The sequence below is a fragment of the Schistocerca nitens genome, chromosome 1, assembly GCF_023898315.1.
Source record: "Schistocerca nitens isolate TAMUIC-IGC-003100 chromosome 1, iqSchNite1.1, whole genome shotgun sequence".
Taxonomy (NCBI): domain Eukaryota; kingdom Metazoa; phylum Arthropoda; class Insecta; order Orthoptera; family Acrididae; genus Schistocerca; species Schistocerca nitens.
In genome coordinates this window covers 946,216,567-946,243,896 of record NC_064614.1, presented here as the reverse complement: position 1 = coordinate 946,243,896, position 27,330 = coordinate 946,216,567, and the positions used below count along the sequence as shown (strand labels likewise).

The following is a 27,330-nucleotide window of genomic DNA, read 5'->3' as shown; positions in this document are numbered from 1 at the left end:
CCCAGTCATCACGAGGCAGAGAAAATCCCTGACCGCGCCAGGAATCGAACCCGGGCGTGGGAAACGAGAACGCTACCGCACGACCACGATCTGCGGACGAAAGGCAAAGGTCCCGAGTTCGAGTCTCGGTCCGGCACACAGTTTTAATCTGCAGGAAGTTTCATGTCCTAGAGTACGCCATATTGCACTATGACCTTCGCCTCTTTACTGATGTTGCGTGTAACACGAATGTTTTCAAATGTCATAGACCCTGCGATTACGTGAACATTAACGATTTCCATTGTGCCGTTTTGTGATCAGCTGCAGGCGATGTTTGTCACGTGCTAAAAGTGTAGGTGTAAACAGACGACAACGGCACCAAAACACTTCGTCAATTAAACGTCCTCCGTGTGGCAAGACAGTTAAGAAGAGGTTTTGTGTGTGGGACACTGAACGGCGACGCTTTGTGTTACGCGAGTCACGACACAAACGCGGGCGCCGACTTGCGTGAGAAGAAGGCGGGAGGCCTTCGCACGGTTTGCCGGCACCAAGACGGAGAGGAAGCGGCGGAGCGGCAGCAGCTGCCGCGGGCTGGACGAGGGAGGGGAAGGTATCTGCTGCTAGGTCGCGCGCCGGCACAGTGAGCGCCCACCTGCAGACATGGCAGCCACGCCGCTACTCAGCCTGCTCCTACTGGCCGCCACCACCGGTAAGTCAGCCTCAATAGACACGTTTTCAAGTGTTCTCTCTCCTGTTCCTGAAATGGACAAGCTACATGTACACACACATTAAACCAACGGTATATACACTACTGGCCATTAACATTGCTACACCACGAAGATGACGTGCTACAGACGCGAAATTTTACCGACAGGAAGAAGATGCTGTGATATGCAAATGATTAGCTTTTCAGAGCATTCACACAACGTTGGCGCCGGTGGCGACACCTACAACGTGCTGGCATGAGCAAAGATTCCAACCGATTTCTCATACACAAACAGCAGTTGACCAGCGTTGCCCGGTGAAGCTTCGTGTAAGGAGTAGAAATGAGTACCATCACGTTTCGCACTTTCATAAAGGTCGGATTGTAGGTTATCGCGATTGCGGTTTATCGTATCGCGACATTGCTGCTCGCATTGATCGAGATCCAATGACTCATAGCAGAATATGGAATCGTTGGGTTCAGCAGGGTAATACGGAACGCCGTGCTGGATCCCAACGGCCTCGTATCACTAGCAGTCGAGATCACATGGCTGTAACGGATCGTGCAGCCACGTCTCGATCCCTGAGTCAACGGCCTCTTGTAAGGCGCACCATCACGTTTCCGACTCTGATAAAGTTCGGAATGTAGCCTATAGCGATTGCGGTTTATCGTATCGCGACATTGCTGCTCGCGTTGATCGAGATCCAATGACTGTTAGCAGAATACGGAATCGGTGGGACAGGAGGGTAATACGGAACGCCGTGCTGGATCCCAACGGCCTGGTATCACTAGCAGTCGAGATGACAGACATCTTATCCGCATGGCTGTAACGGAACGTGCAGCCACGTCTCGATCCCTAAGTCAACAGACGGGGACATTTGCAAGACAACAACCATCTGCACGAACAGTTCGACGACGTTTGCAGCAGCATGGACTATCAGCACGGAGATCATGGCTGCGGTTACCCTTGACGCTGCATCACAGACAGGAGCGCCTGCGATGGTGTACTCAACGACGAACATGGATGCACGAATGGCAAAATGTCATTTTTTCGGATGAATCCAGTTTCTGTTTACAGCATCATGATGGTCGCACCCGTGTTTGGCGACATCGCGGTGAACGCACATTGGAAGCCTGTATTCGTCATCGCCATACTGGCGTATCACCCGGCGTGATAGTAATGAGTGCCACTGGTTACACGTGTCGGTCACCTCTTGTTCGCATTGGCGGCACTTTGAACAGTGGACGTTACATTTCAGATGTGTTACTACCCGTGGCTGTAGCCTTCATTCGATCCCTGCGAAACCCTACATTTCAGCAGGATAATGCACGACCGCATGTTGCAGGTCATATACGGGCCTTTCTAGACACAGAAATTGTTCGACTGCTGCCCTGGCCAGCACATTCTCCAGATCTCTCACCAATTGAAAACGTCTGGTCAATGGCGGCCGAGCAAGTGGCTTGTCACAATACGCCAGTCGCTACTCTTGATGAACTGTGATATCGTGTTGAAGCGGCATGGGCAGCTGTACCTGTACACGCCATCCGAACTCTGTTTGACTCAATACCCTATCAAGGCCGTTATTACGGCCAGAGGTGGTTGTTCTTTGTTCTGGGTACTGATTTCTCAGGATCTATGCACCCAAATTGCGTGAAAATGTAATCACAGGTAAGTTTTAGTATAATATATTTATCCAATTAATACCCGTTTATCATCTGCATTTCTTCTTGGTGTAGCAGTTTTAATGGCCAGTAGTGTAATATCCTGTCTTCCCTTGCAAGTTCCTTCGCATAAGTAGGACGAAAGAACACAAGGTGTTTTCAGCAGGAACTGTAAATACGAGGGGCTTTGAGTAAACTGCGACGCATTTTTTTCTCGCCCAATTTCTGTTGGAAAAATGTGGAATTTATTATGGGTCATCGTGGAATATGTCCCCTATAGTTTCACGAAGTTCGGTAGGTCGAGGCGCTATACGTAGCCTTCAAAATGGCCTCTGTAACGGAGATCCGTTCCAAGCAGAGAGCTGTTATCATGTTTCCTCTGGAAGAAAAACAGAGCATCGCAGGTATACACAGGCGCTTTCAGAATGTCTATGGAGACTTGGCAGTGACAAAAGACGGTGAGTTGTTCGGCGAGGTTTCTGTCATCATCGCAAGAATGTCGCTCCAGCCTGTCCAATCCGCGACGGGCCGAACGGCCGCACACAGCTGTGACTCCTGCAGTGCTGAAGCCTCATTCGATGTGATCGACAAATCACAATCAGACACACTGTTCTGGAGCTGGGGGGGTTATTGATGCAGCAAGACGATGGGCATGCAAGGCCGCCCTGTAAGCTCGCATTGAACGGAGTTTATGTTGTAAAACAGGACTTTTTAGCCAAAAGAGTGGGGAATAATATAGAGTATTGAAAACCTGAATAAAACCAACCTACTTTCAGACAAAAATGTATTGCATTACTTATTGAAGACCTCTCGTATTTTGAGAGGTAGCACTATAGACTAATTCGAATAAAACATTCCATGTAACACGTGTCGGAGATTTATTGGTTAAAAAGATGTACGTGATACTCGGTCACCCAAACAAATACTCACAGAAGGTTTTAAGACTGTCACCCAAACAAATACTCACAGAATGTTTTATGCAAAGACAAATAAGTTCGAAGTTGATTTTCATAAATTCAACCCTCTTTGCATTCAATGGACATCTAGTTCTCCTCTCAAGTTGTCTCGGCGTTCTTGTTGAGGTCTGCGCTATTCAGTTTTTTGATTACAGACTCTATCAACCATCATCACAGTCAAAAGTCTAAAGAGGTAAGGTCGGGGGATATTGGTCACAAGAAGCTTGACCATTTCTGCCTTTCTAGCTGCGGGGAATCTCAGCTTAGGTGATGTGTAATCTGACGACTTGAATATGCAGGGTCTTCCATCATGCTGGAAGAACATACTCATCCTTGTACCCAAAGGAAAAGCTCCCAATAGCGCTGGAAGCTCGTTTTCAAGAAAGTCCAGATAACAGGGACAGGTAAGACGATGCAGTAAATTCAATAAACGCAATCAAATGCTCGTCCATCGTACCAGACCACACATTTATAGAAAAACGTTCATCGGACCACCAAAACAAAACTAATAGCGGATAAATAAACCCATAGCACCTGGAGTTCAAACATGCGAAATGCAAAATTCTCTCTATAATCAACTGTATCTCTGTACCTAATAAAAACTTGACACATGTTACACGGAATATTTCATTTGTATTGGCCCATATTTCGACCTCCTAAAATATCTGTTATTCTTCCCGAAACACTCTTTATATCCCTAGGAATCAGCAACTATCGCTATTAACTTGCCCTTACGCAGAACATACAATGGAGACATTTAGTATTGTTTTGCTGGTTCTCGTATTTTATCAAACAACGAATGTTAAGCAGAATATAGTAATTATTCCATCACTGCCCATCTAAGTTTCCAAAACATAGCTTCAAAACATTCGTATTGACTAACAACACACGTGATAAGTATCACTCAGTGTCTTCGACATGTATCTTCAGGCTGACTTAGTGTTTCGATCGTGATCTTCAGCCCGAATACTGGTATGATGTAGCGCCTGACGCTGGTCGGTCGTGTGCCAGCTTCTTCATCTCCCTGTAGCTGGGGCAACAAACATTAACTTGAGCCTCCTTACTGTTGTCAAGACTGTCTCCATCTACATTTTAGCCGGACGCTGTGGCCGATCGGTTCTAGGCGCTTCAGTCCGGAACCGGGCTGCTGCTACGGTAGCAGGTTCGAATCCTGCCTCGGGCATGGATATGTGTGATGTCCTTAGGTTAGTTAGGTTTAAGCAGTTCTAAGTCTAGGGGACTGATAGCCGCCGGCCACGGTGGTCTAGCGGTTCTGGCGCTGCAGTCCGGAGCCGCGGGACTGCTACGGTCGCGGGTTCGAATCCCGCCTCGGGCATGGGTGTGTGTGATGTCCTTAGGTTAGTTAGGTTTAAGTAGTTCTAAGTTCTAAGGGACTTATGACCTAAGATGTTGAGTCCCATAGTGCTCAGAGCCATTTTTTTTTTGACTGATAGCCTCAGATGTTAAGTCCCATAGTGCTTAGAGCCATTTGAACCCTCAACATTCGCGCCCGGGTTCCCGGGTTCGATTCCCGGCGGGGTCAGGGATTTTCTCTGCCTCGTGATGACTGGGTGTTGTGTGATGTCCTTAGGTTAGTTAGGTTTAAGTAGTTCTAAGTTCTAGGGGACTGATGACCATAGACGTTAAGTCCCATAGTGCTCAGAGCCACCCTCAACATTTTCAACCCCCCACACTTCCCCCTCCCCCCATTAAAAAATTTACGACTCCTTGATGCCTCTAGATCTGTCCTATTAACCAATCCCTTCCTTTAATCAAATTGAACGATAAATTTCTTTTCTTCCTAATCCAATTCCGTATCTCCATGATGTAAACCGATCTTCCCATCGAATCTTCAGCATTGTTGTACAAACCACATTTAAAAAGCTTATATTCTCTTCTTGCCTGAAATATTTATCATCTATCTTTCATCTTCAAACGGAAAAAGATTTCCTAATTCTCTAATTGATATTCGATGTTAACATTTTTCTCTTTATCAGGCCAAATTTCTTACTGTTATCAGTTTGCATTTATATTTTCCCTACATCGGCTATTATCAGTTATTTTGTAGCAATACTTATCGTCTGCTACTGTTGTCTGATTTCCTAATGTAATTTCCCCACCATCTCCTGGTAATCCGACTCCGTCCTGTTACTCTTATTCAACTTTTGTTGATATTCTTTTTATAATCTCTTTTCATTACAGCATTACGAATATAGGCCACACAATGATAGAATACGCTGTTTATTCTGCAGAGGCATCTTATTCTCGCAAACTTTTTTGTGATGAAGTCACCTCGCCTCTCAGTAACTTACTCTCTTCCTCTCTGTCGCAACACCTAAATATGTGTTCGATATGACTGACTCCGGATGTTGTTATTAATTCTATAAAACAAAGTAATATTTTCTGATATTTCTGAAATTTAATTTAGCTCCTGTTCTCATATACTGCGAGCTTGACTTGAGTAGAACTATTTCGGTAGTCAGTGTCACTTTTGCGAGGAAAGAGAGGGCGAGAGGGGGGGGGGGGGGGCACATCCGTGTTCTGACTTGCTTCTATACGGCTCGCTACGACTTCCCCTTCTGTCCAGCCTCTTCATTTCAGAGTAGCACTTACACCTAACGTTCCCTCTTATTTGTTGTTTGTATTCCGATCTCTGTGTTCCCCTACAGTTTATACCGTCTACAGCTCCCTCTTGCACCATGGAAGTCACTCTGTGATGCCTTGAAACACGTCCTGTCATCCTGCGCCATCTGCTCAGTGTTTTCCACGTATTTCTTTCCTCAGACACTCTGCGGGGAATCCCCTCATTCCTTACCTTATCAGTCCATCTAATTTTCAACATTCTTCTGCAGCAGCACATCTCAGACGTTGGGTTCTCTTCTTTTCTTGTTTCCCCACAGTCCATGATTCACTTCTGCACAACGCTCTGCTCCAGACATACATTCTCAATAATTTCCTACTCAAATTAATCCCAATGTTTGATATCAGTAAACTTCATATAGGCAAGAACGCTATCTCTGCCTGTGCTAGGCTGATTTTTATGTCCTCTATTATTCGCCCGCCGTACGTGATTTTGCTTCTGAACTAGCAGAATTTCTTCACTCTTGTGGACCCTAATTTAGATGACAAATGTCTCATCTCTTTTCTATCACTCTTCATTACTTTCGTCTTCCTTCGGTGAATTCTCAATCGATATTCTGTGCTCAGTGGATTGTTCATTCCGTTAAGTATGTTCTGTGTCCCTCCTTGCTTCCACTGAGGATAGCAATGTCATCATCGAATCTTATCGGTGGTAAACTTTCATACTGAATTTTAATCCCATTCCGGAAGCTAGCTTTAATTTATGCAATTGCTTCTTTGACATACTTATTGAACCGAAGAGGTGGGAGGGATGGGGTGGGTGGAAAGACTGCATGTCTTGTACCTTTCCAACCCGATCACTTCTTATATGGTCTTCCATTTCTGTTGCTCCTTCCCGATTCTTACGTATGTTCTATATTACTGTTTGTTTTAAAGCTTACGTTTGTTTTTCTTAGAATTTTGAACAACTTGCACGCTTTTACTTTGTCGAACATTTTTTCTAGGTCCACATATCTTATTATGTGACTTGATATTTCTTAGTCTTATTCCCATTAGCCAATCTGATCGTTAGCCAGGTATGCTCAATTTTTCCATCCAGTCTTCTGTATATTTTCTCGTCAGCTATTTGCGTGCATCAGTTGTTAGATCAAGCTTGCGATGATTCTCGTATTCATTTAAACTTTGCATCTTTGACCTTTTGTGGATGACATTTTTCCGAAAGTTTTATGCTAGGTTTGTAGCCTCATAGATTCTACTATGTCACTTACGCACCTTAAATAATGGCTCTCAAGTAAGATATCCTAATAGTAGAAACACTTTTAACAGCTACCCGTGGACCACAAATTGACATTAGTGCTGGCGACACCACTGATCCACTGATGGGAACTGAGTGAAGCAATCTATGTGCCTGTATCGTTTTCACCTTCTCACTCTCATCGCGCAATCACTCATAATGACACAGAGACAAGCACTCGTCGCAATCGTTTGCTTTTCATCATCACGTAGTGGAGTCCGTCTGCCCATCTGACACGTAGGCGCAGCTGACTGCCATGCGAAGGAGCCTGGTTAGATTCCAGATACAGTCAGGTTTGTTTCTTCATGAAAGGAGGCATCCAATGACGCCAGTGGCAGAGGTTAGCTCTGCAGTCGCTCGGCGGACGGAGACGGAGTTATTTAGTTAATTAGTGAGTAAGCAGAGAACGCCAGACACAGAACTATAAGATAAAGAACTCAGCTCTGATTTTTCTTTGACTTAGTAAAACTATCCGCAAATCAGTTGCAAATTCAGGTTGAAGAAATGATAAGGCACTACATTTCAAATGCTAGAAACAACCGCTTTCTCATTGTTTATTAATCACTGCAGGAGAATACGAATGCAGCTACCCTATTTCAGTAGTTATATTACCCAAATGTTCCACGAAATTGGTGCATTATATCTTTGAAGAACAATACTGGAGCGATTGCTGGAGAGTGTCTGTTATTTGTCCTCCGGCATACCTCTAATCCAAGTGTGGAAGTTGTTCCATACCTTCTTTCTCTTCTCTTTATTCTTCTGTTGTCTCTATATCGCTAAATGTACTGAATTCACAGAAACAAGTGCAAAAATTACTTCTTAGAGATTACTAAAACCCGATTTCCAACAGACTCTTAATGCGAAATTTGCAAAGTTCTATGAACACTCTACATTCTTTTGGTCTCACATGACGTTATGCCTAGTATTTTGTGGTTTCCTAAACTCAAAAGATATTTTCTTTCAGTTTTATATACACGCTTCTTACAGCTCCATTCTCATTCCTGATTGTGGAACGCTTACTTCCTTCCATTTCCTTCTTATTTCTGTCTTTAAACACTCGAGTTTTCATATAATGTAGTTGATTTTCTACTATGTAATGACACTGTAGCTTGTAGGGATGCGTTTTACTTAGTAAGACTACAGGAACCAAATAAATAAGAAATGCAGAGAGGCCAAGGCTAAATACCTGAATGAAAACTGCGAACCGATGTAAAAAGAAATGGTCATCGGAAGGACGTATGCAACAAATAGAAAATTCATGACAACCTTCGGTGGAATTGAAATCAAAAGAGTTAACTCGAAGAGCTCAAGAAGGATTTCACTGTTAAACGGTGGGCAGAGTATACTGACAGCCCCGGCGAGTGGGGGGAAACTGACTGAAGATGTGACACAATTAGAAATGGGAGTCGATATGGAAGACAATAAGGATCCAGTATTAGAGTCAGAGCTTAAGAGAGCTTTGGAAGACTTTCCATCAGATAAGACGGTAGGCGTGTACCACATATCTTCCGAATTTCTAAAATCATTGGGAGAAGTAGCAACCAAACAATTAAAATTTCTTTGTGGAATCTCGTTTGAAGATTTCGGAAAAATGTCATCCACACAATCCCGAAGACAGCAAGGGCAGATAACTGTGACGACTGTCGCACACTGATCTTGAAAGATTATACATTCAAGTTACTGCCAAAAATAATATACAGATGAATGGAAAAGACTAGCCCTTCAGTTTTTACCTTCTGCGACTTCCTCAACCACCACGGAAACTATTCTCTAATGTCTTAACACATGGTCTATCACTTTAAATTTTTTGTCAATGTTTTCCACATGATCCTGTCCTCGATGATTCTAGGGCGAACTTCCTCATTTCTTATCATATCAGTTCACCAACTTTTAGGCATCCTTCCATAGCAGCACATCTTAAACTTTTCGATTCGCCCCTTTTCCAGTTCCCCCAACAGACCATGATTCACCTCCATACACTGATGTCCTCCACACGTATATCACCAGAATTTGCTTCCTCAAATGAAGGCCATTGTATGATGTATAAAGAAAATGAATGATCTTTTAAATGACGATCCATTTGGCTTTAGTAAAGATAAAGGCACCAGAAAGGCACTTCTGGAAGCAAGACTTAAGAAAAACGAAGACACGTTCAAAGGATTTATGGATCTAGTAAAAGTGTTTGGTAATTTAAAATGGTCCAAGACGTTAGAAATCCTCTGGAAAATAGCAGTAAGCTACAGGGAAAGACGGGTAATAAACAATATGTATTTGGACAACTAGTCGCATCTTCACATCACTGCAGTTGCTCAATAAGCCTGTCACTGTCGTTTCCTGTTGTACTTCATGAGAATATTTACGCAGTTTGCGCCACTTTATGTGTTTTATGGATGACTTACATAAATAAAAAATGTGCATGCTACGTGAAGGCACAAAAAGTGAATGAAATGTGACCATTGATAATAGCTTCAGTGATCGATATTTGTATTAATATTTGTGACTAGTCGATCTCAACAACCTTGTTGAAATGTATCTGACTCTCAAAACAAAAATTTCATTCCGCTAGTAGAGTGCACACAGTAAAGAAAGATGCTAACATGTTAAAGCTGTACATCGGACCACAGCTTACACATTATCTGATAAACAACTGAATTTGCTTGCAAATTTTGTCACCGTAGGAAGATAATCAGTCGAATGGATTAACAAACTAATGGAATCTGACATTGTAGCTTGTGAAAATCTGACATCGAAAGGTGACAAAATAAATTCCCAAAACCGAATTTCTCTCTCATTACTCCTTATTGGCGTATGCTGTTAACTTGTTTGCAAGACTTTTAAGAGAACTTATTGCCTACGTGTTGTATGGCACCCTGAAGTGCTAAGATAATGATAGGAAAGAATACGCATCTACTTAATAGTCAAAAGCGTTTCTTGTTTCAAATACTATGCTATAACACGACTGCTTCACTGTAGTGATGAAATTACATAGCGAGGAAGAACAGCCTGCAGGTGAAGGACTACCATTAGTTCCGCTTAGGCAGAGCACCTGAGAAACAGCGTTTTCGTTACCCAACGTGCCTCCTCAGAATTGTCACCGCATAGGCTAGTCTTGTGACGATGCAGGGGGAAATTTATCAATATGTAAAACTGTATTGTTGTGTGTGGTCTTCAGACCGCAGGCTGGTTTGATGCAGCTCTCCATGTTACTCGATCCTGTGCAAACCTCTTCATTTCCGAGTAACTAGTGCAGCCTACAGCCTTCTGAATGTGCTAACTGTATTTCTCTCTTGGTCTCCATGTACGATTTGTAACCCCCACATTTCCTTCCAACACTAAATTGATGACTCCTTTATGTCTCAGAATGTGTCCTATCATCAGATCCCTTCTTCTAGTCAGGTTGTGCCACAAACTTTTTTTCTCCCCAATTCTCTTCATTACCTTGTTATTAGTTATGTGATCTACTTATCTAATCTTCAGACTTCTTCTGTAGCATCACATTTCAAATTTTTCTATTCTCTTCTTGTCTAAACTGTTTATTGTCCATGTTTTACTTCCATGCGTGGCTACACTCCATACAAATACTTTCAGAAAAGATTTCGTAACACTTAAGCCTATATTCGATGTTAGCAAATTTCTCTTCTTCAGGAAACCTTTTCTTGTCGTTGCCAGTCTACATTTTATATCCTCTCTAGTTCGGTCACCATCAGTTATTTTGCTTTCTAAATAGGAAACCTCATCTAGTACTGTAAGTGTCTCGTTTTCAAATCGAATACCCTTAGCGTCACCGGGTTTAATTCGACTGCATTCCATTACTCTTGTTTTGCTTTTTTTTATGTTCATCTTATATCCTCTTTTCAAGACACTGTCCATTCCGTTAAACTGCTCTTCCAAGTCCTTTGCTGCTGTCTCTGACAGAATTACAATGTCATCGGCAAACCTGAAGGTTTTTATTTCTTCTTCCAGAACTTTAATTCCTTCTCCAAATTTTACTGCTTGTTCAGTGTAAATATTGAATAACATCGGGGATAAACTACAAACCTGCCTCTCTCCCATCTCAAGCACTGCTTCCCTTTCATGTCCTGCGACTCTTATAACTGTCATCTGGTTTCTGTAAAAGTTTAAATAGCCTTTCGTTCCCTGTATTTTTCGTCTGTCATCTTCGTATTTTCAAAGAGAGTATTCCAGTAAATATAGTCAAAAGCTTTCTCTAAGTCTACAAATGCTGACAATGTAGTTTTGACTTCCTTTATCTTCTCTTCTGAGAGAAGTCGTAAGGTCAGTATCGCCTCGTGTGTTCTTACATTTCTCCGGAATCCAGACTGAACTTCCCAGAGGTCGGCTCCTACCAGTTTTTCCATTCTTCTGTAAGGAATTCGTGTTGGTGTTCGGCAACCATGAGTTACTAAACTGAGAGTTCGGTGCTTCCTTAGCAATTGGGATTATTATATTATTCATGAAATCTGATGTATATTGCCTGTCTCATACATCTTGCACATCAGATGGAAGACTTTTCTGATGGCTGGCTCTCCCAAAGCTATCAGTAGTTCTGATGGACTGTCGTTAGCTCCTGGGAATTTGTTTCCGCTTACGTGTTTCAGTGCTCTGCCAAATTCTTCTAGCAGTGTCATATCTCCCATTTCATCTTCATCTATGTCCTCTTCCAGTTCTATAATATCGCCTTCAATTACACCTCCCTTATATAGACCCTCTATATTCTCATTCTACCTTTCAGCTTTCCATTCTTTGCTTAATACTGGTTTTCCATCTGAACAAAAAAATGGTTCAAATGGCTCTGAGCACTATGCGACTCAACTGCTGAGGTCATCAGTCGCCTAGAAGTTAGAACTAATTAAACCTAACTAACCTAAGGACATCACACACATCCATGCCCGAGGCAGGATTCGAACCTGCGACCGTAGCGGTCGCTCGGTTCCAGACTGTAGCGCCGTTAACCGCACGGCCACTACGGCCGGCTTCCATCTGAACTTTTGGTATCCATACAGCTGTTTCTAATTTCTTCAAAGGTCTCTGTAATATTCCTGCAGAGGGTATCTATCTTTCCTCTAGTGATATATGCTTCCAAATCCTTATATTTGTCCTGTAGCCATTCCTGATTAGCCAATTTGCTCTTCCCGTCAACCCCATTTTTTAGATTTTGTATTCGCTCTCTCCTGCTTCATTTGCTGCATTTCTATATTTTCTCCTTCTGTCAGTTAAGTTCAGTACCTTCTGTGTTATCCAAGGATTTGTACTAGGCCTTGCCATTTTCCCCCATTTGATTATCTGCTTCTTTCCCTATTTCATCTCTCAAAGCTATCCATTCGTCTTCTAACGTATTCCTTTCCCAGTTCTTGTCATCGTTGCCTAATGCTCCCTCTGAAATTCTCAAAACCTTTGTTTCTCTCAACTTATTCAGGTCCTGTCTCCTTAATTTCCTACACTCTTGCAATGTGACAGTTTTATTCGTCGTATAATCTAATACAGAGTCTAAAAATAGCTATACTCTCACATCAGACTTAAAAATAGATTTCCATTCTCCGTAGCTTACGATGAAATCTGTAGACAATTCAAGGAACTTCCGGCTCCATTAAAAGCGTTATTTTCAATATACACATTTTTTCCGAGACATTATCCTTGGATTAGATTAACACAATGCCTTCTAGCATCAGATATGACGGACTCAAGGCTATGTTGTAAGGCTGGAGGAGACTACCACACAGTAAGCGTCTGCTACACCTCCTTAATTGTATTACTAGTGTTTAAAAAACTCCAGATTTATTGTTATACTCAGTGAGGGTTAAAAACTGAAGGACAGATTTGGTGCCCTGCAATAGTCTGTCAGTACTCTTATAACCAATACGTTCATTATATGTGCATCAGACCCATTCAGAGGTGGATGGAACATTGAAACTACTGCTGAAGAATGTTCCCCTCTGCTTCCTTTCTCTTATTTATCCGCACTCAAAATAACAAATTTATTCAGCAGACGAAATCTTTCAGAATATTCATAAGATACTTCAGCTACTGTAGATTCAAGGAGCAAACATCAACTGCTGTATGACATTCCATGAGTGGAATCTTTTTGTAGGGCGTGTATACTGAAAACACTAGCGTAAAAAAATGTAACATCTCTGTAGCTAGAAAAACTTAGTGTTAATAGGAACAAGAGTATTAGAAAGAAGGTAATATGCTAAGGTTAATAATATCATTGATCCGATAATGTAAATCTTAATCAGACTTCGCATAGGAACCTGCCCAATGACACAGGACCAAATCACACGCTAGGTAATCCAGTAGCATGGGTCAAAAACTGATGTGCCATTATCCACGGAACACCTTTTACTAAACTGTGTTCGATCCTGTGACAAGGGGAGCAGTGTTAGAATTTCTTAGAGATTTACTGCAATTTGCGTTACAAAGAAACTAGTGCAGAAAAGATTTTACAATTTCGTTTGTCCGGAATACCACTAAAACTTTTAGAAAGTAGATTTCCATATGTGTCTCAAGTGGTGATATACCGTTTTTCCTATGAAATAAAAAGATTACGGGAAAACCCTTTGCATGCCTCAAGTAGAGAACCTACCTAACAATCCTCACTACAGAAGTACTTTCTGAAAGTGAATGTGGACAATAAAACAGAGTGAAATAAGCCAGAGGTGTGAGGACAACAGGGTAAAGATCAGAAGACACACTCAGAGCTCCATCAGATGCATCACGTCAGTGTTAGTACTCATATCGTTGTCAAAATGTTGCGCACCTGTTATGCTTGTCGTGTTAAACGTGGATAGTAGGCACCATATTTTAAACGTTTTGCCACCGTCTCGAGTTCTCAGTTCCCCCATGTGTCTTGCGCAGCAGCAGCGATCGGTGTATGAACATTAAAACGAACCACTTTGAGCGCCATGATGTTTTTCGTACATTCTGGCGTGGAGAGTGTTTTTTACAGATCTTCGACAGCTGGCAACACGTGCTATGCACGGAACGGCCTTGTTGGTGTGTGTTTACGCGAGACCGCTTCGTACGTGACACCTGTGCTCACAACAGGTCTGGCTGTTCTTTGGGGACTGTTGTTTCCCCTAAGACAGACATTAACGGAACTCATCTTTGTTAACTTTACGTACTCAGGGAGAACCTACCAGCCTCCTTACCGTAATATAAAAGCTACCGATTAAAATTAACAACCTCATAAGAACATTAATTTTTTAATCGAGAGATGGAACCTGTTGACTATAACGGTTGATGTAGCACAATGAAACTTTGGGAAAAACGTGAATGAAATTGTTGAACGGAGCAATCAGTAAATTTTTCTCGTTTTCGTAAATTATACGAAAGCTTTAGTAGTTTCAGTTCCAACAAAATCTGTGCTGATTTCATTGAGGTACAAAGTGTTGATTCAACATATTATACCCAATAAAAACATACATTTTCACAGCTTCCATTAGACTTCATTTGGATAATGAGGAATTCAGAACTGATAGAGCAGCCAGGCAATAAGGTTCCACAACATCAAAATATTTCTTAGCTGTCCTAGAGAGAGTTTCCAGATCTTTAAACTGGGCGATCGAAGATAGGATATGCTTCAGTGGAATATAATGAAGCCACCTCCTTTCCTTTATTCGCATTGAACTGTTTGCCTGTAACTCAAATAAACTTTTCACGACGAATGCAAGAACTTAGCAGAGCAAGCTTAAAATAGGTCTGAAAAGCAATGTCATTGTAACTAATACAAGGTATAATTACATACACTGATGAGCTAAAGAAAAAGGTACACCTGCCTAACATCGTGTCAGGCCCACGCTAGCTGTGCTGTGTGCAGTCTGTGGCTGGTTGGCATTGTTGGAATATTCGCTTGTGTAGTGTTGGGCAGCCGGATGGGAACAGCGTGTAGCGTTGCGCAGTTGTAGTTGAGCCGCCAGCAGTGGTGGATGTGGGTAGAGAGATGCCAGAGTTTTGAGCGGACGATCTGGACGTGCGTCCATCAGAAAAAGGTATTTGTTTAATTGGATGACACAAAATTATATATATATATATATATATATATATATATATATATATATATATATATATATATATATACTCCTGGAAATGGAAAAAAGAACACATTGACACCGGTGTGTCAGACCCACCATACTTGCTCCGGACACTGCGAGAGGGCTGTACAAGCAATGATCACACGCACGGCACAGCGGACACACCAGCAACCGCGGTGTTGGCCGTCGAATGGCGCTAGCTGCGCAGCATTTGTGCACCGCCGCCGTCAGTGTCAGCTAGTTTGCCGTGGCATACGGAGCTCCATCGCAGCCTTTAACACTGGTAGCATGCCGCGACAGCGTGGACGTGAACCGTATGTGCAGTTGACGGACTTTGAGCGAGGGCGTATAGTGGGCATGCGGGAGGCCGGGTGGACGTACCGCCGAATTGCTCAACACGTGGGGCGTGACGTCTCCACAGTACATCGATGTTGTCGCCAGTGGTCGGCGGAAGGTGCACGTGCCCGTCGACCTGGGACCGGACCGCAGCGACGCACGGATGCACGCCAAGACCGTAGGATCCTACGCAGTGCCGTAAGGGACCGCACCGCCACTTCCCAGCAAATTAGGGACACTGTTGCTCCTGGGGTATCGGCGAGGACCATTCGCAACCGTCTCCATGAAGCTGGGCTACGGTCCCGCACACCGTTAGGCCGTCTTCCGCTCACGCCCCAACATCGTGCAGCCCGCCTCCAGTGGTGTCGCGACAGGCGTGAATGGAGGGACGTCTTCAGCGATGAGAGTCGCTTCTGCCTTGGTGCCAATGATGGTCGTATGCGTGTTTGGCGCCGTGCAGGTGAGCGCCACAATCAGGACTGCATACGACCGAGGCACACAGGGCCAACACCCGGCATCATGGTGTGGGGAGCGATCTCCTACACTGGCCGTACACCACTGGTGATCGTCGAGGGGACACTGAATAGTGCACGGTACATCCAAACCGTCATCGAACCCATCGTTCTACCATTCCTAGACCGGCAAGGGAACTTGCTGTTCCAACAGGACTATGCACGTCCGCATGTATCCCGTGCCACCCAACGTGCTCTAGAAGGTGTAAGTCAACTACCCTGGCCAGCAAGATCTCCGGATCTGTCCCCCATTGAGCATGTTTGGGACTGGATGAAGCGTCGTCTCACGCGGTCTGCACGACCAGCACGAACGCTGGTCCAACTGAGGCGCCAGGTGGAAATGGCATGGCAAGCCGTTCCACAGGACTACATCCAGCATCTCTACGATCGTCTCCATGGGAGAATAGCAGCCTGCATTGCTGCGAAAGGTGGATATACACTGTACTAGTGCCGACATTGTGCATGCTCTGTTGCCTGTGTCTATGTGCCTGTGGTTCTGTCAGTGTGATCATGTGATGTATCTGACCCCAGGAATGTGTCAATAAAGTTTCCCCTTCCTGGGACAATGAATTCACGGTGTTCTTATTTCAATTTCCGGGAGTGTATATATATATATATATATGCACACAGCACAGTCAGTGATTTTCATACAGAGCTCTACGTGGAGTTACCAACATAAAAACATAAACAGCCTATTTACACCGTGATTATCAGGAATACGGTAAAATATCAAATCTCCGACAACACTGCGGTCGGAAAAAGATCCTGCAGTAACGTGACCAACGACGACTGAGATTGCAGCAGATTTCAGTGCTGTGCCATCAGCGTGCGAACGCGTAAACGAAGCATCATCTATATGGGCTTTCGAAGCCGGGAGCCCACTCGTGTACTCATGATGACTGCACGACACAAAGCTTTACACCTCACTGGGCCCTTCAACACCGACATTGGACTATTGGTGACTGGAAACACGTTGCCTGGTCGGACGAGTCTCGTTTCAATGTCTATAGATCGGATGAACATGTACGGGTATGAAGACAACCACGTGAATCCATTGACCCTGGATATCAGCAGGGGACTGTTTGAGCTGGTGGAGGCTCTGGTATGGGATGTGTGAAGTTTTAATGATATGGGACCTCAGATATGTCTAGATACGACTCTGTCAGGTGACACATATGTAAGCATCCTGTCTGATCACCTGCTTCCATTCATGTCCATTGTGCATTCCGACGGACTTGGGCAATTCCAGCTGGACAATGCGACATCCCACACGTCCAGAATTGCTACAGAGTGACTCCAGGAACACTCTCGTGAGTTTGAACACTTCCGCTGGCCACCAAACTCCCCAGAAATGAACATTATTCAGAATATCTGGGATGCCTTGCAACGTGCTGTTCAGAAGTGATCCCCGCCCCGTCGTACTCTTACGGATTTATGGACAGCTCTGCAGGATTCATGGTGTCAGTTCCCTGTAGCACTATTTCTAACATTAATCGAGTCCATGCCACGTCGTGTTGCGCCAGTTCTGCGTGCTTGCGGGGGTCTGACAATATATTAGGCAGGTGTACCTGTTCCTTTAGCTCTTAAGTATATATATATATATATATATATATATATATATATATATATATATATATATATATATATATATATAAGAGCTAAAGAAGCAGAGGTAAGTGAGGTAAGAGATTCATGAAAGGTACAGGTTATTGTTAGTCAGGACCATTCTTTTGTGGGGATTATTGAAAGTCAGTTTGCGTTGCGCTAAAAATATTGTGTGTGAGTTTAGTGATGATCAGAATAAGCAAAGAGAAAACTGTTTGAGTACGTTGAGTTTTGCTCAGCTGTTTGAAAATCAAATAACGTAGGAGTTTACCAGCACAGTCATTCTTAATTTTCAAAGGGGACGTGTCAACGGTACACTCGTGAAATGGGAATACGAGAAAATCCCCACTTCATCGTACCTCGAAGATGGTGTCCCATCCCTCATGTGCCCACTATAACACCATGTTGAGACACACTTAAATCTTGGTAACCTGCCTTTGTAGCCGCAGTAACCGTTCTAACGACTGTGCCAGACACTTGCCTTGTATAGGCGTTGCCGACGGCAGCGCCGTATTCTGGTTGTTTACGTATCTCGGTATTTGAATTCGCATGCCTATAACAGCTTCCTTGGCGGTTCGGTGTATATAAAACCAGCATATAGAAGAGAGAATTGCACAAATTAACAAAGTAGTCGTGATAACAGTTGATGAACTTTTCGTATTTAGTTAATGATAGCAAAAGTAGGGGAGTAAAAGTGGCGAGGTGAAATTCTAGTAAAGTAAATGACGTGTTTAAAACCAAGCTCTCTTTGTTTCCGAAGCAGAAAGATTATACTCATAAACTGAGGGTGCTCAGTGAGCAATGTGGATATGAATGTTGGAAATTTTGGTTACTAGGAGACACAAGAAAACGAATAAATGAATCAGGTAAAAGAACAAAGTGGAGTGCAAGACGTAACTCTGAATGTAATAAAAATAAAATGGGAGCTAGTCAGATGAGTAGAGGTAGAACAAGTAATTGCGTTGTTGGATTGCAAGATATGAAACCGATATAGCGAAACGATCTGATAAGCGGTCGGCCGGCCGGCCAGAGTGGCCGAGCGGTGCTAGGTGCTACAGTCTGGAACCGCGTGACCGCTACGGTCGCAGGTTCGAATCCTGCCTCGGGCATGGATGTTTGTGATGTCCGAAGGTTAGTTAGGTTTAAGTAGTTCTAAGTTCTAGGTGACTGACGACCTCAGATGTTAAGTCCCATAGTGCTCAGAGCCATTTGAACCATTTGATATAAGGTCGGTGAAACAGATATTGTAAATAAACATAATTGTCCATTACTTTCTATGTCTGTGAGTCCAAAGGCATAGGTTAAAAACGTTTCCCAGTTTTAGCGGTTTAAAATTTTGAAATCAGTGTTTCGTTATTTCATCAGTCACTTGTGCAGTACTAGCTGATTCGGATATGTGGCCATTATCAACTGGGAAAGTTTTGTTTACAAACACAATATCTCTGAAGTGTGGAGGAAGTTTTATTTTTGACAAAAGCCACATAAAAAATCTTTTCACCGTTGTTCGACGACGTGGGGTTGAGGAAGTTGTATTAGTTCCCTATTTTATTGCTGTACCAGCACAATTTCTTGTTGAATCTGATAAAAAATCTACAGAACAGTATGAATGGTCCGTAGCATCTGATAATAGGTGTAACCACTGCCTAAGTCTTTCGAGCACACCTTGTGCGAGTCCATATGTATAAGGTTTTGTTTGTATATGAACGTCCACGGTATTCAGGCTAGTAGTCGAAGTGGGCATCTAGGTCGGGTAATGTGTTTTGGGAGTGGTTGGCAAGTTTTTGCCGTGTCCTCAGAGTACAGCGGCGTTCTCGCGAGAGTGGCCTGCGGCCATCCGCCGGGACTCCGCGTCGTCTCGGCAGAGGCGGCGTTTTTGCGAGTGTGACGCAAGATCCTGGCCACGCTATTACCTGCAGGAAGCACTTATCGAAACAGCCATCTCCGTCTCCAGGAGACAACCTCGCTACGGCATGAACTTAAGCAGGTCTTTCTTCAAACCGCTCGGCGTCTGTATCCACGTTCCACACCGTTTGCTAATATACCTGCTGTTGCCCCATAGCTGGAGCAGTTATTGGTACAGTGCGATAATTATCACAAGTATGAAGAAATCAGGACCGTAATCGCTTGAACTATTTCCTGTGCATTTCCTTACATTATTCACATAACTAGCGAATGTTTACAACTTTCGTTTAATGAAACAAAATGGTTCAAATGGCTCTGAGCACTATGGGACTTACCATCTCTCGTGTCCGTCGGCCGTCGTAATTTAGTATATTATTATTGTTATTATTATTTTTTGATTGTTGCCGACTTACGTGGTGGGCCTTAATAAAAATGATATTCCATTTAATTTTGATTTTACGATTAAATGCTTTCCTGAAGTTCTCCTTTTTAACAATATTAATCTTAAATTATTTGTTACGTTAATGAATGTTAGACTCGCTGAATCTTAAAACATGAGCATGCAAGTTGTACAATGTAATAGACTTTTCATATTAATTTCCTCGGCTAGTCAGTTCACTTTAAAGCAAGAAATCTTTAGTTATTAATTAAAATTGCGGCCCACACACTCGCGAGAGTATTTTTCTTACCTCCGTTAACCATTGTATTGTAGTCGGAGTCCTGGCTCTGGGTCTCGGCTATAGTACTGAAAATAAGAATCTTAAAGCTACGTATTTTTGCAACTTCGTGCGGCTGTGGAGAAAAATTAATATTATTTTAATAGCGGGCAAGTTTTCCGCTTCCGCTAATTTTTCATAAGTTAATATCGCCACGTAATGGCGTCGTTGACTGCATCGGCAGCTGCGATTGTTGAACTGTAAATTACTTGAATGCAGGCTAATTCAAGGAAGGCGGACATGAAATCGGGATCACCTCTTACAAATTAAAAGTGCACAATAATATTAAATAAGTATATATATATATATATATATATATATATATATATATATATATATATAATCTGCTTAACTCATACAAATATGTTTACATTTGCCAGCACTCGCAAGATGTCCGCCTACACATCATCAAGACAAGTGAAGAAGTGAAGTCGACTAAAAAAATTAACAAAAGAGCGTATCTTGTCGTCTCTTTAGATCATTCTGTCATAAATTATTTCTTTACAATCTAAACCTACACAGAGAAATTATTATTTTACGGCTAAATGGCTCTGAGCACTATGCCATTTGGCTCTGAGCACTATGGGACTTAACATCTATGGTCATCAGTCCCCTAGAACTTAGAACTACTTAAACCTAACTAACCTAAGGACAGCACACAACACCCAGCCATCACGAGGAAGAGAAAATCCCTGACCCCGCCGGGAATCGAACCCGGGAACCCGGGCGTGCGAAGCGAGAACGCTACCGCACGACCACGAGATGCGGGCTTTACGGCTACATGACAAAAATATATTATTCAATTTTTAAATGTCTCTTCTTTATAAATACTGTTTTTTAAGTCTTTTCGTAATATAGCACTGGGGACGCTATACATCTTAGGTCATCAGTCCCCTAGTACTTAGAACTACTTAAACCTAACTAATCTAAGGACATCACATACATCCATGCTCGAGGCAGGATTCTAACCTGCGACCGTAGCGATCTTGCGGTTCCAGACTGAAGCGCCCTGAACCGCTCGGCCACTCCGGCCGGCTTAATGAAACACTATGAACTGAATTACCGGCTCAAATGGTTCAAATGGCTCTGAGTACTATGCGACTTAACTTCTGAGGTCATCAGTCGCCTAGAACTAAGAACTAATTAAACCTAACTAACCTGAGGACATCACACACATCCATGCCCGAGGCAGGATTCGAACCTGCGACCGTAGCGGTCACGCGGTTCCAGACTGAAGCGCGTAGAACCGCACGGCCACATCGGCCGGCGTGAATTACCGCCCAAGGTATAAGTGATATGCCGCCACTGAAAACTGGTGCAAAGACATATCCTCCATTAATTTAATCTGTGGCAGATGGCGTCGAACTGTTGAGCCATGCCGCTTCACACCCTCTGAAACGCTCAACGTGTTGAGCCAAAACTGTGGAAACTGTCACGAGGAACATACAGTATACCCTGTCCTGATAAACCAGTACTAACTCTGATTTATAGTACACACTTCCCGTCCATGCAGTTGGGTAATTCTTCTGGAGGACTATACACACTCTTGTATGTACAAAACAATACCTCTTTCAATTACTCTGCTTTTCAACTCACTTATGGCATTTCTAGAATGTTTACTAACCCAGTTAGAAATAACATAACGTTAAAATAATTGCGTAGGCTTCCGCGGCCAGTCAGTTAACGTGGGAGTTTTCTGGGTATGGTATTGCGTCATATTGTCGTATTGTAAATAACTATCACTAATGAACTCAACGTTTGGGTAGACCCAGAAAGAGGCCACTGTAACATCTGCCGAAACGCTGGTTTTATCAGTGATAGTCTTTTACAATATGACACGGCAATATACCCAGAAAACTTTCGTGTTAACGGAACATTAGTTCATCAAGTGAAACACAGTTGACGTTTAACGAATATGTAGTGATAAATGAAAATTTTTGCCACGCTGGAATGAGAATCAGATTTCCCGTTTTCTTTTCGAGCAGCTGCCATAGCATGCTTCCAGGCCTCACTCAAGTGTTCAGTGTTACTGTTTGTCAAGTTTGATTTCCGGCAGGTACTGCCAGATGTTCTTACTCGGGACAGACGGGACTAGGACCACTGTGCAACACCCTATCTAACTGAATAGAAGTACGAGGTGCTTCAAGTAAGGTGTTTTCCTCTGCAACTTATAAAACAACTGAAAGGAATGTTTATTTAGATATGTAAACATAAGAACAATGCTCTTTGTACGGAATTATAAACATAGTTAGCTTAGTTATTTACCACAAAACTACAGAACGAATTACAGAGTTTTCAATAGAACATTTTCTCTATCATACAGCTACACTACTGGCCATTGAAATTGCTACACCACGAAGATGACGTGCTACAGACGCGAAATTTAACCGACAGAAAGAAGATGCTGTGATATGCAAACGATTAGCTTTTCAGAGCATTCACACAAAGTTGGCGACGGTGGCGACACCTACAACGTGCTGACATGAGGAAAGTTTCCAACCGATTTCTCATACACAAACAGCAGCTGACCAGCGTTGCCTAGTGAAGCGTTGTTGTCACGCCTCGTGTAAAGATCAGAAATGCGTACCATCACGTTTCCGACTTTGATAAAGGTCGGAATGTAGCCTATCGCGATTGCGGTTTATCGTATCGCGACATTGCTGCTCGCGTTGATCGAGATCCAATGACTGTTAGCAGAATACGGAATCGGTGGGACAGGAGGGTAATACGGAACGCCGTGCTGGATCCCAAGGGCCTGGTATCACTAGCAGTCGAGATGACAGGCATCTTATCCGCATGGCTGTAACGGATCGTGCAGCCACGTCTCGATCCCAAAGTCAACAGATGGAGACGTTTCCAAGACAATAACCATCTGCACGAACAGTTCGCCGACGTTTGCAGCAGCATGGACTATCAGATCGGAGATCGTGGCTGCGGTTACCCTTGACGCTGCATCACAGACAGGAGCGCCTGCGATGGTGTACTCAACGACGAACCTGGGTGCACGAATGGCAAAACGTAATTTTCTCGGATGAATCCAGGTTCTGTTTACAGCATCATGATGGTCGCATCCGTGTTTGGCGACATCGCGGTGAACGCACATTGGAAGCGTGTATTCGTCATCGCCATACTGGCGTATCACCCGGCGTGATGGTATGGGGTGCCATTGGTTACACATCTCGGTCACCTCTTATTCGCATTGACGGCACTTTTAACAGTGTACGTTACATTTCAGATGTGTTACGACCCGTGGCTCTACCCTTCATTCGATCCCTGGGAAACCATACATTTCAGCAGGATAATGAACGACCGCATGTTGCAGGTCCTGTACGGGCTTTTCTGGATACAGAAAATGTTCGAATGCTGCCCTGGCCAGCACAATCTCAAGGTCTCTAACCAACTGAAAACGTCTGGTCATTGGTGACCGAGCAACTGTCTCGTCACAATACGCCAGTCACTACTCATGATGAACTGTGGTATCGTGTTGAAGCTGCATGGGCAGCTGTACCTGTACATGCCATCCAAGTTCTGTTTGACTCAATGCCTAGGCATATCAAGGCCATTATTACGGTCAGAGGTGGTTGTTCTGGGTACCTATATCTCAGGCTCTTTGCAGCCAAATTGCGTGAAAATGTAATCACATGTCAGTTTGTCCAATGAATACCCGTTTATCATCAGCATTTCTTCTTGGTGTAGCAATTTTAATGACCAGTAGTGTATGTATTTAATCCGTGTACAAATCAGTCTAATCAGATTTCTATAACTTTTAATTTGGTCGCTATAAACTTTATAAACATTCCACAATCTAACCGAACATGACTTCAGACTGTACACCGAGAAACCTTGTCTCTCCGTTACACAAATATCTTTAAGTCTACATCTAGCCCGCAGTTCGTTTAGAAAGCACTCTTACATACGCATTGTGGAAAATGGGCAGGTTTTGGAACACCTAGCTTAAATGAACACCCACACGAAGACAGGCAATTATGAACAGTATGTTGCATCTACCCGTAAAACTCTGAACGTTTCTAGCTCCATGAATAAAAGTTATAGAAATATAATTTAAATTAATTTGCACATAGTTGGTTCAAATACGTCAATTGCAAGGTATAAAAAACAATTTTATAATTAAAGAGTTATAACTTCTTGCTGCTGCTCTTGTCACAACCTTACATATTAGGAAAATGGATGTATGCATATATGTATACACTGAGGTGACAGAAGATCATGGAATACCTCTGTTTTCCGGGTGTAATGCAGCAACACGACGTGGCATGGACTCAACAACTCGCTGTAAGTCCCCTGCAGAAATATTGAGCGATGCTGCCCCTATAGCTGTCCATAATTCCGAATGTGTTGTCGATGTAGGATTTTATGCTCGAAAGGAGCTCTCGATCATGTCTCATAAATGTTCGAAGGTATTCATGTTGGAAGATCTGCGTGGCCAAATCATTCACTCGAATTGTCACGAATGTTCTTCAAACCAATCGTGAACAATTATGGTCCAGCGACATGGTGCATTGTCATCCCCAAAAATTCCATGATTGTTTGGGAACATGAAGTCTATGAATGGACGCAAATGGTCTCCAAGTAGCCGAACATAATTGGAGGATCCAGCCCATTCCATTATGGAGCCACCACTAGTTTGCAGAATGCGTTGTTGACGACTTGGGCCCATAGCATCGTGGGATCTACGCCGCACTCTAAACCTACCACCACCTCTTACCAATTGAAATCGGGACTCATCCGACCAGGCCACGGTTTTCCGGTAGTCTAGTGTCCAGCCTATGTGGTCACCAGCCCAGGAGAGGCGCTGCAGGCGATGTCAAGCAGTTAGCAATGGCACTCGCGTCGGTCGTCTGCTTTCATAGAACGGCAGATTTCACCGCACTTTCTTAATGAATACGTTCGTCATACATGCCTCATTGATTTCTGCAGTTATTCCATACAAGTATTGCTTGTCTGCCAGCACTGACAAGTCTACGCAAATGCCGCTGCTCTCGCTCGTTAAGTGAAGACCATTGGCTACTGCGCCGTCTGTGGTGAGAGCCAATGCCTAAAATTTTGGATTCTGTGCACGCGCTTGACACTGCGTATCTTGGAATATTGAATACCCTAACGATTTCTGAAAAGGGACGTCCCATGTGTCTAACTCTCCAACTACCATTCCCCGTTCAAAGTCCGTTAATTCTTATAGTGCGGCTGTAAATACATCGTAAACCATTCCACGTGAATCAGCTGAGTGCAAAAGACAGCTCCGTGAACAAGTTGTCTTTTTATACCTTGTATACGCGATACGGAAATTTGTGGTAAGGTCTTATAGGATCAAACTGCTGAGGTCATCGGTCCCTAAGCCTACATAGTACTTAATGTAACTTACGCTAATGACCCTCCGACGGGGGGGGGGGGGGGGCGACCGTGACAAGGCGCCCAAGACCGCGCACCTACCCCGATGCTACCGCCATCTGTACATGTGCATATTTCTATCCCACGACTTTGTTGTAACCTCAGTGTATATGTTTGTATACACATCTTCTCCTAAACTATTAAACTATTGGACCGATTTCAACAAAACGTTGTGTACCTATCACTTACTGTCTGAAAACAATCGCAGTGAGGATAAGGAGCACCTACCTACTCAACGTGGTGGGAGGTCGGTGAAATAAGACGTGTAGTCCACGACACGCAAATGACAAAATTAATTCATCCAATAGATAGTTAGTCACTTGGACCATGCTTTAGAGATAATTTCAAACCTTCAAGAAAGTTTTTGTCGCTGACAACCTCCACAAAATGATGAAGGGAGAAAGTTTGTCCCTTGTTATATTGTCGCTGCTCAGGCAGTAAAACTCCTGCATCAGGCATGACGTTTAAAATTATTACTTCTTTGCTGCTAAGTCGATCCGCAATTCATTTCACAGACAGTATTCACATGTGCCGCTGAATGTATCTACAAAATTACATCATTGTGCGGCACCTAGTTCAGGAAATATGACGCCATGAACATTGAGCTGCCTGGAAAAGAAAGTGTAGGGCGAAATTCGCTAGAGATCCAGGTGAAATATGTATGAAGTGACTTACACAGGTCATACAAAAGAGCGTATGTGGGCGAATCCACGGGTAAAAAATTCTCCTAAGCCCCTGTATTATTTATTTAAACTTGGTACACTTACTACCTATTATCTGGAAAGAAATACGGTAGGGGTAAGAACCAGCAGTGTCGTATTGGGATAGGAGTGCTGATGTGGACAGAGAGAGAGAGAGACAGACAGACAGAAAGACAGACAAAGAGAGAGAGTAAGGGGAGGAAGCAATGGACAGTCAGAAATGGGGAAAGAGGACATGAACACAGGTGGGAGGAGGAGTTGGACAGAAATGGGGAGATGAGGAAACTAACAGAGAAATGGCAGAGGAGAGATACAGAGAGAGAGAGAGGAGAAGTAAATTTGAAAAGACAGTGGGAAGAAGCAGATGAAGAAAGTGAGGGGGGTGGGGGAAGAGCAAATGGACTGAGAGAGTCGCAGGAGAAATAGGAGGGACGAGGGGATGGGCGGGAGATGAACAGAGAAAGGGAGAAGGCGGAGATGGACAAAAAGATTTGTTGTAAACTAGTAACTAAATAAAGAATGATCATAAATCCGCAGAAAGACTCATATTTCTTACGTTTACATATTGAATTATAGTGACTGAACAAAAATTTGGAAACAACGCGAAAAATGGATGCTGGAAGATAAATGCAGATGCAAGCCAAACTTGCAGGTTCCGCTGTTTATTTGATCACGAACGGCGTCTGTGCAATATCCCTAGTACGTTTCAGGTGTCAGTCGTCGTTAGAACAGTGTTGTGTGTAGTTGTGAGTGCACTGTGTCGGAGATAAGTGGATTCAAACGTGGGCAAATTGTGGGTGCTCGTGTGGTGAGTTCTTGCGTAATCAGGGGAGCCAAAATTTTGGTGTTTCATTGGGTACCGTGTTGAAGATTTACACCGCATTCAGAGAAAGCGGAAAAACGTCATCCTCTTAAATCACAACGCGGAGGAAGCTGTGTGTCGAGTGA

General features: G+C 43.3%; 1 protein-coding gene across 2 annotated transcripts in view; it reads left to right on the top strand.

Annotated features, from left to right (window-relative positions):
* The first annotated feature begins 515 nt into the window (after nt 1-515).
* LOC126194184 (uncharacterized) overlaps nt 516-27,330 on the top strand; it is a 75,730-nt gene continuing 48,915 nt past the window's right edge. Inside the window, exon 1 of one of the 2 annotated variants that reach the window (XM_049932746.1) lies at nt 516-688. In XM_049932746.1, coding sequence (XP_049788703.1) covers nt 640-688 — 49 coding nt within the window. In that variant the 5' untranslated portion in view covers nt 516-639. The remainder of the gene's footprint in view (nt 689-27,330) is intronic. The other variant, XM_049932745.1, reaches the window with a different exon arrangement.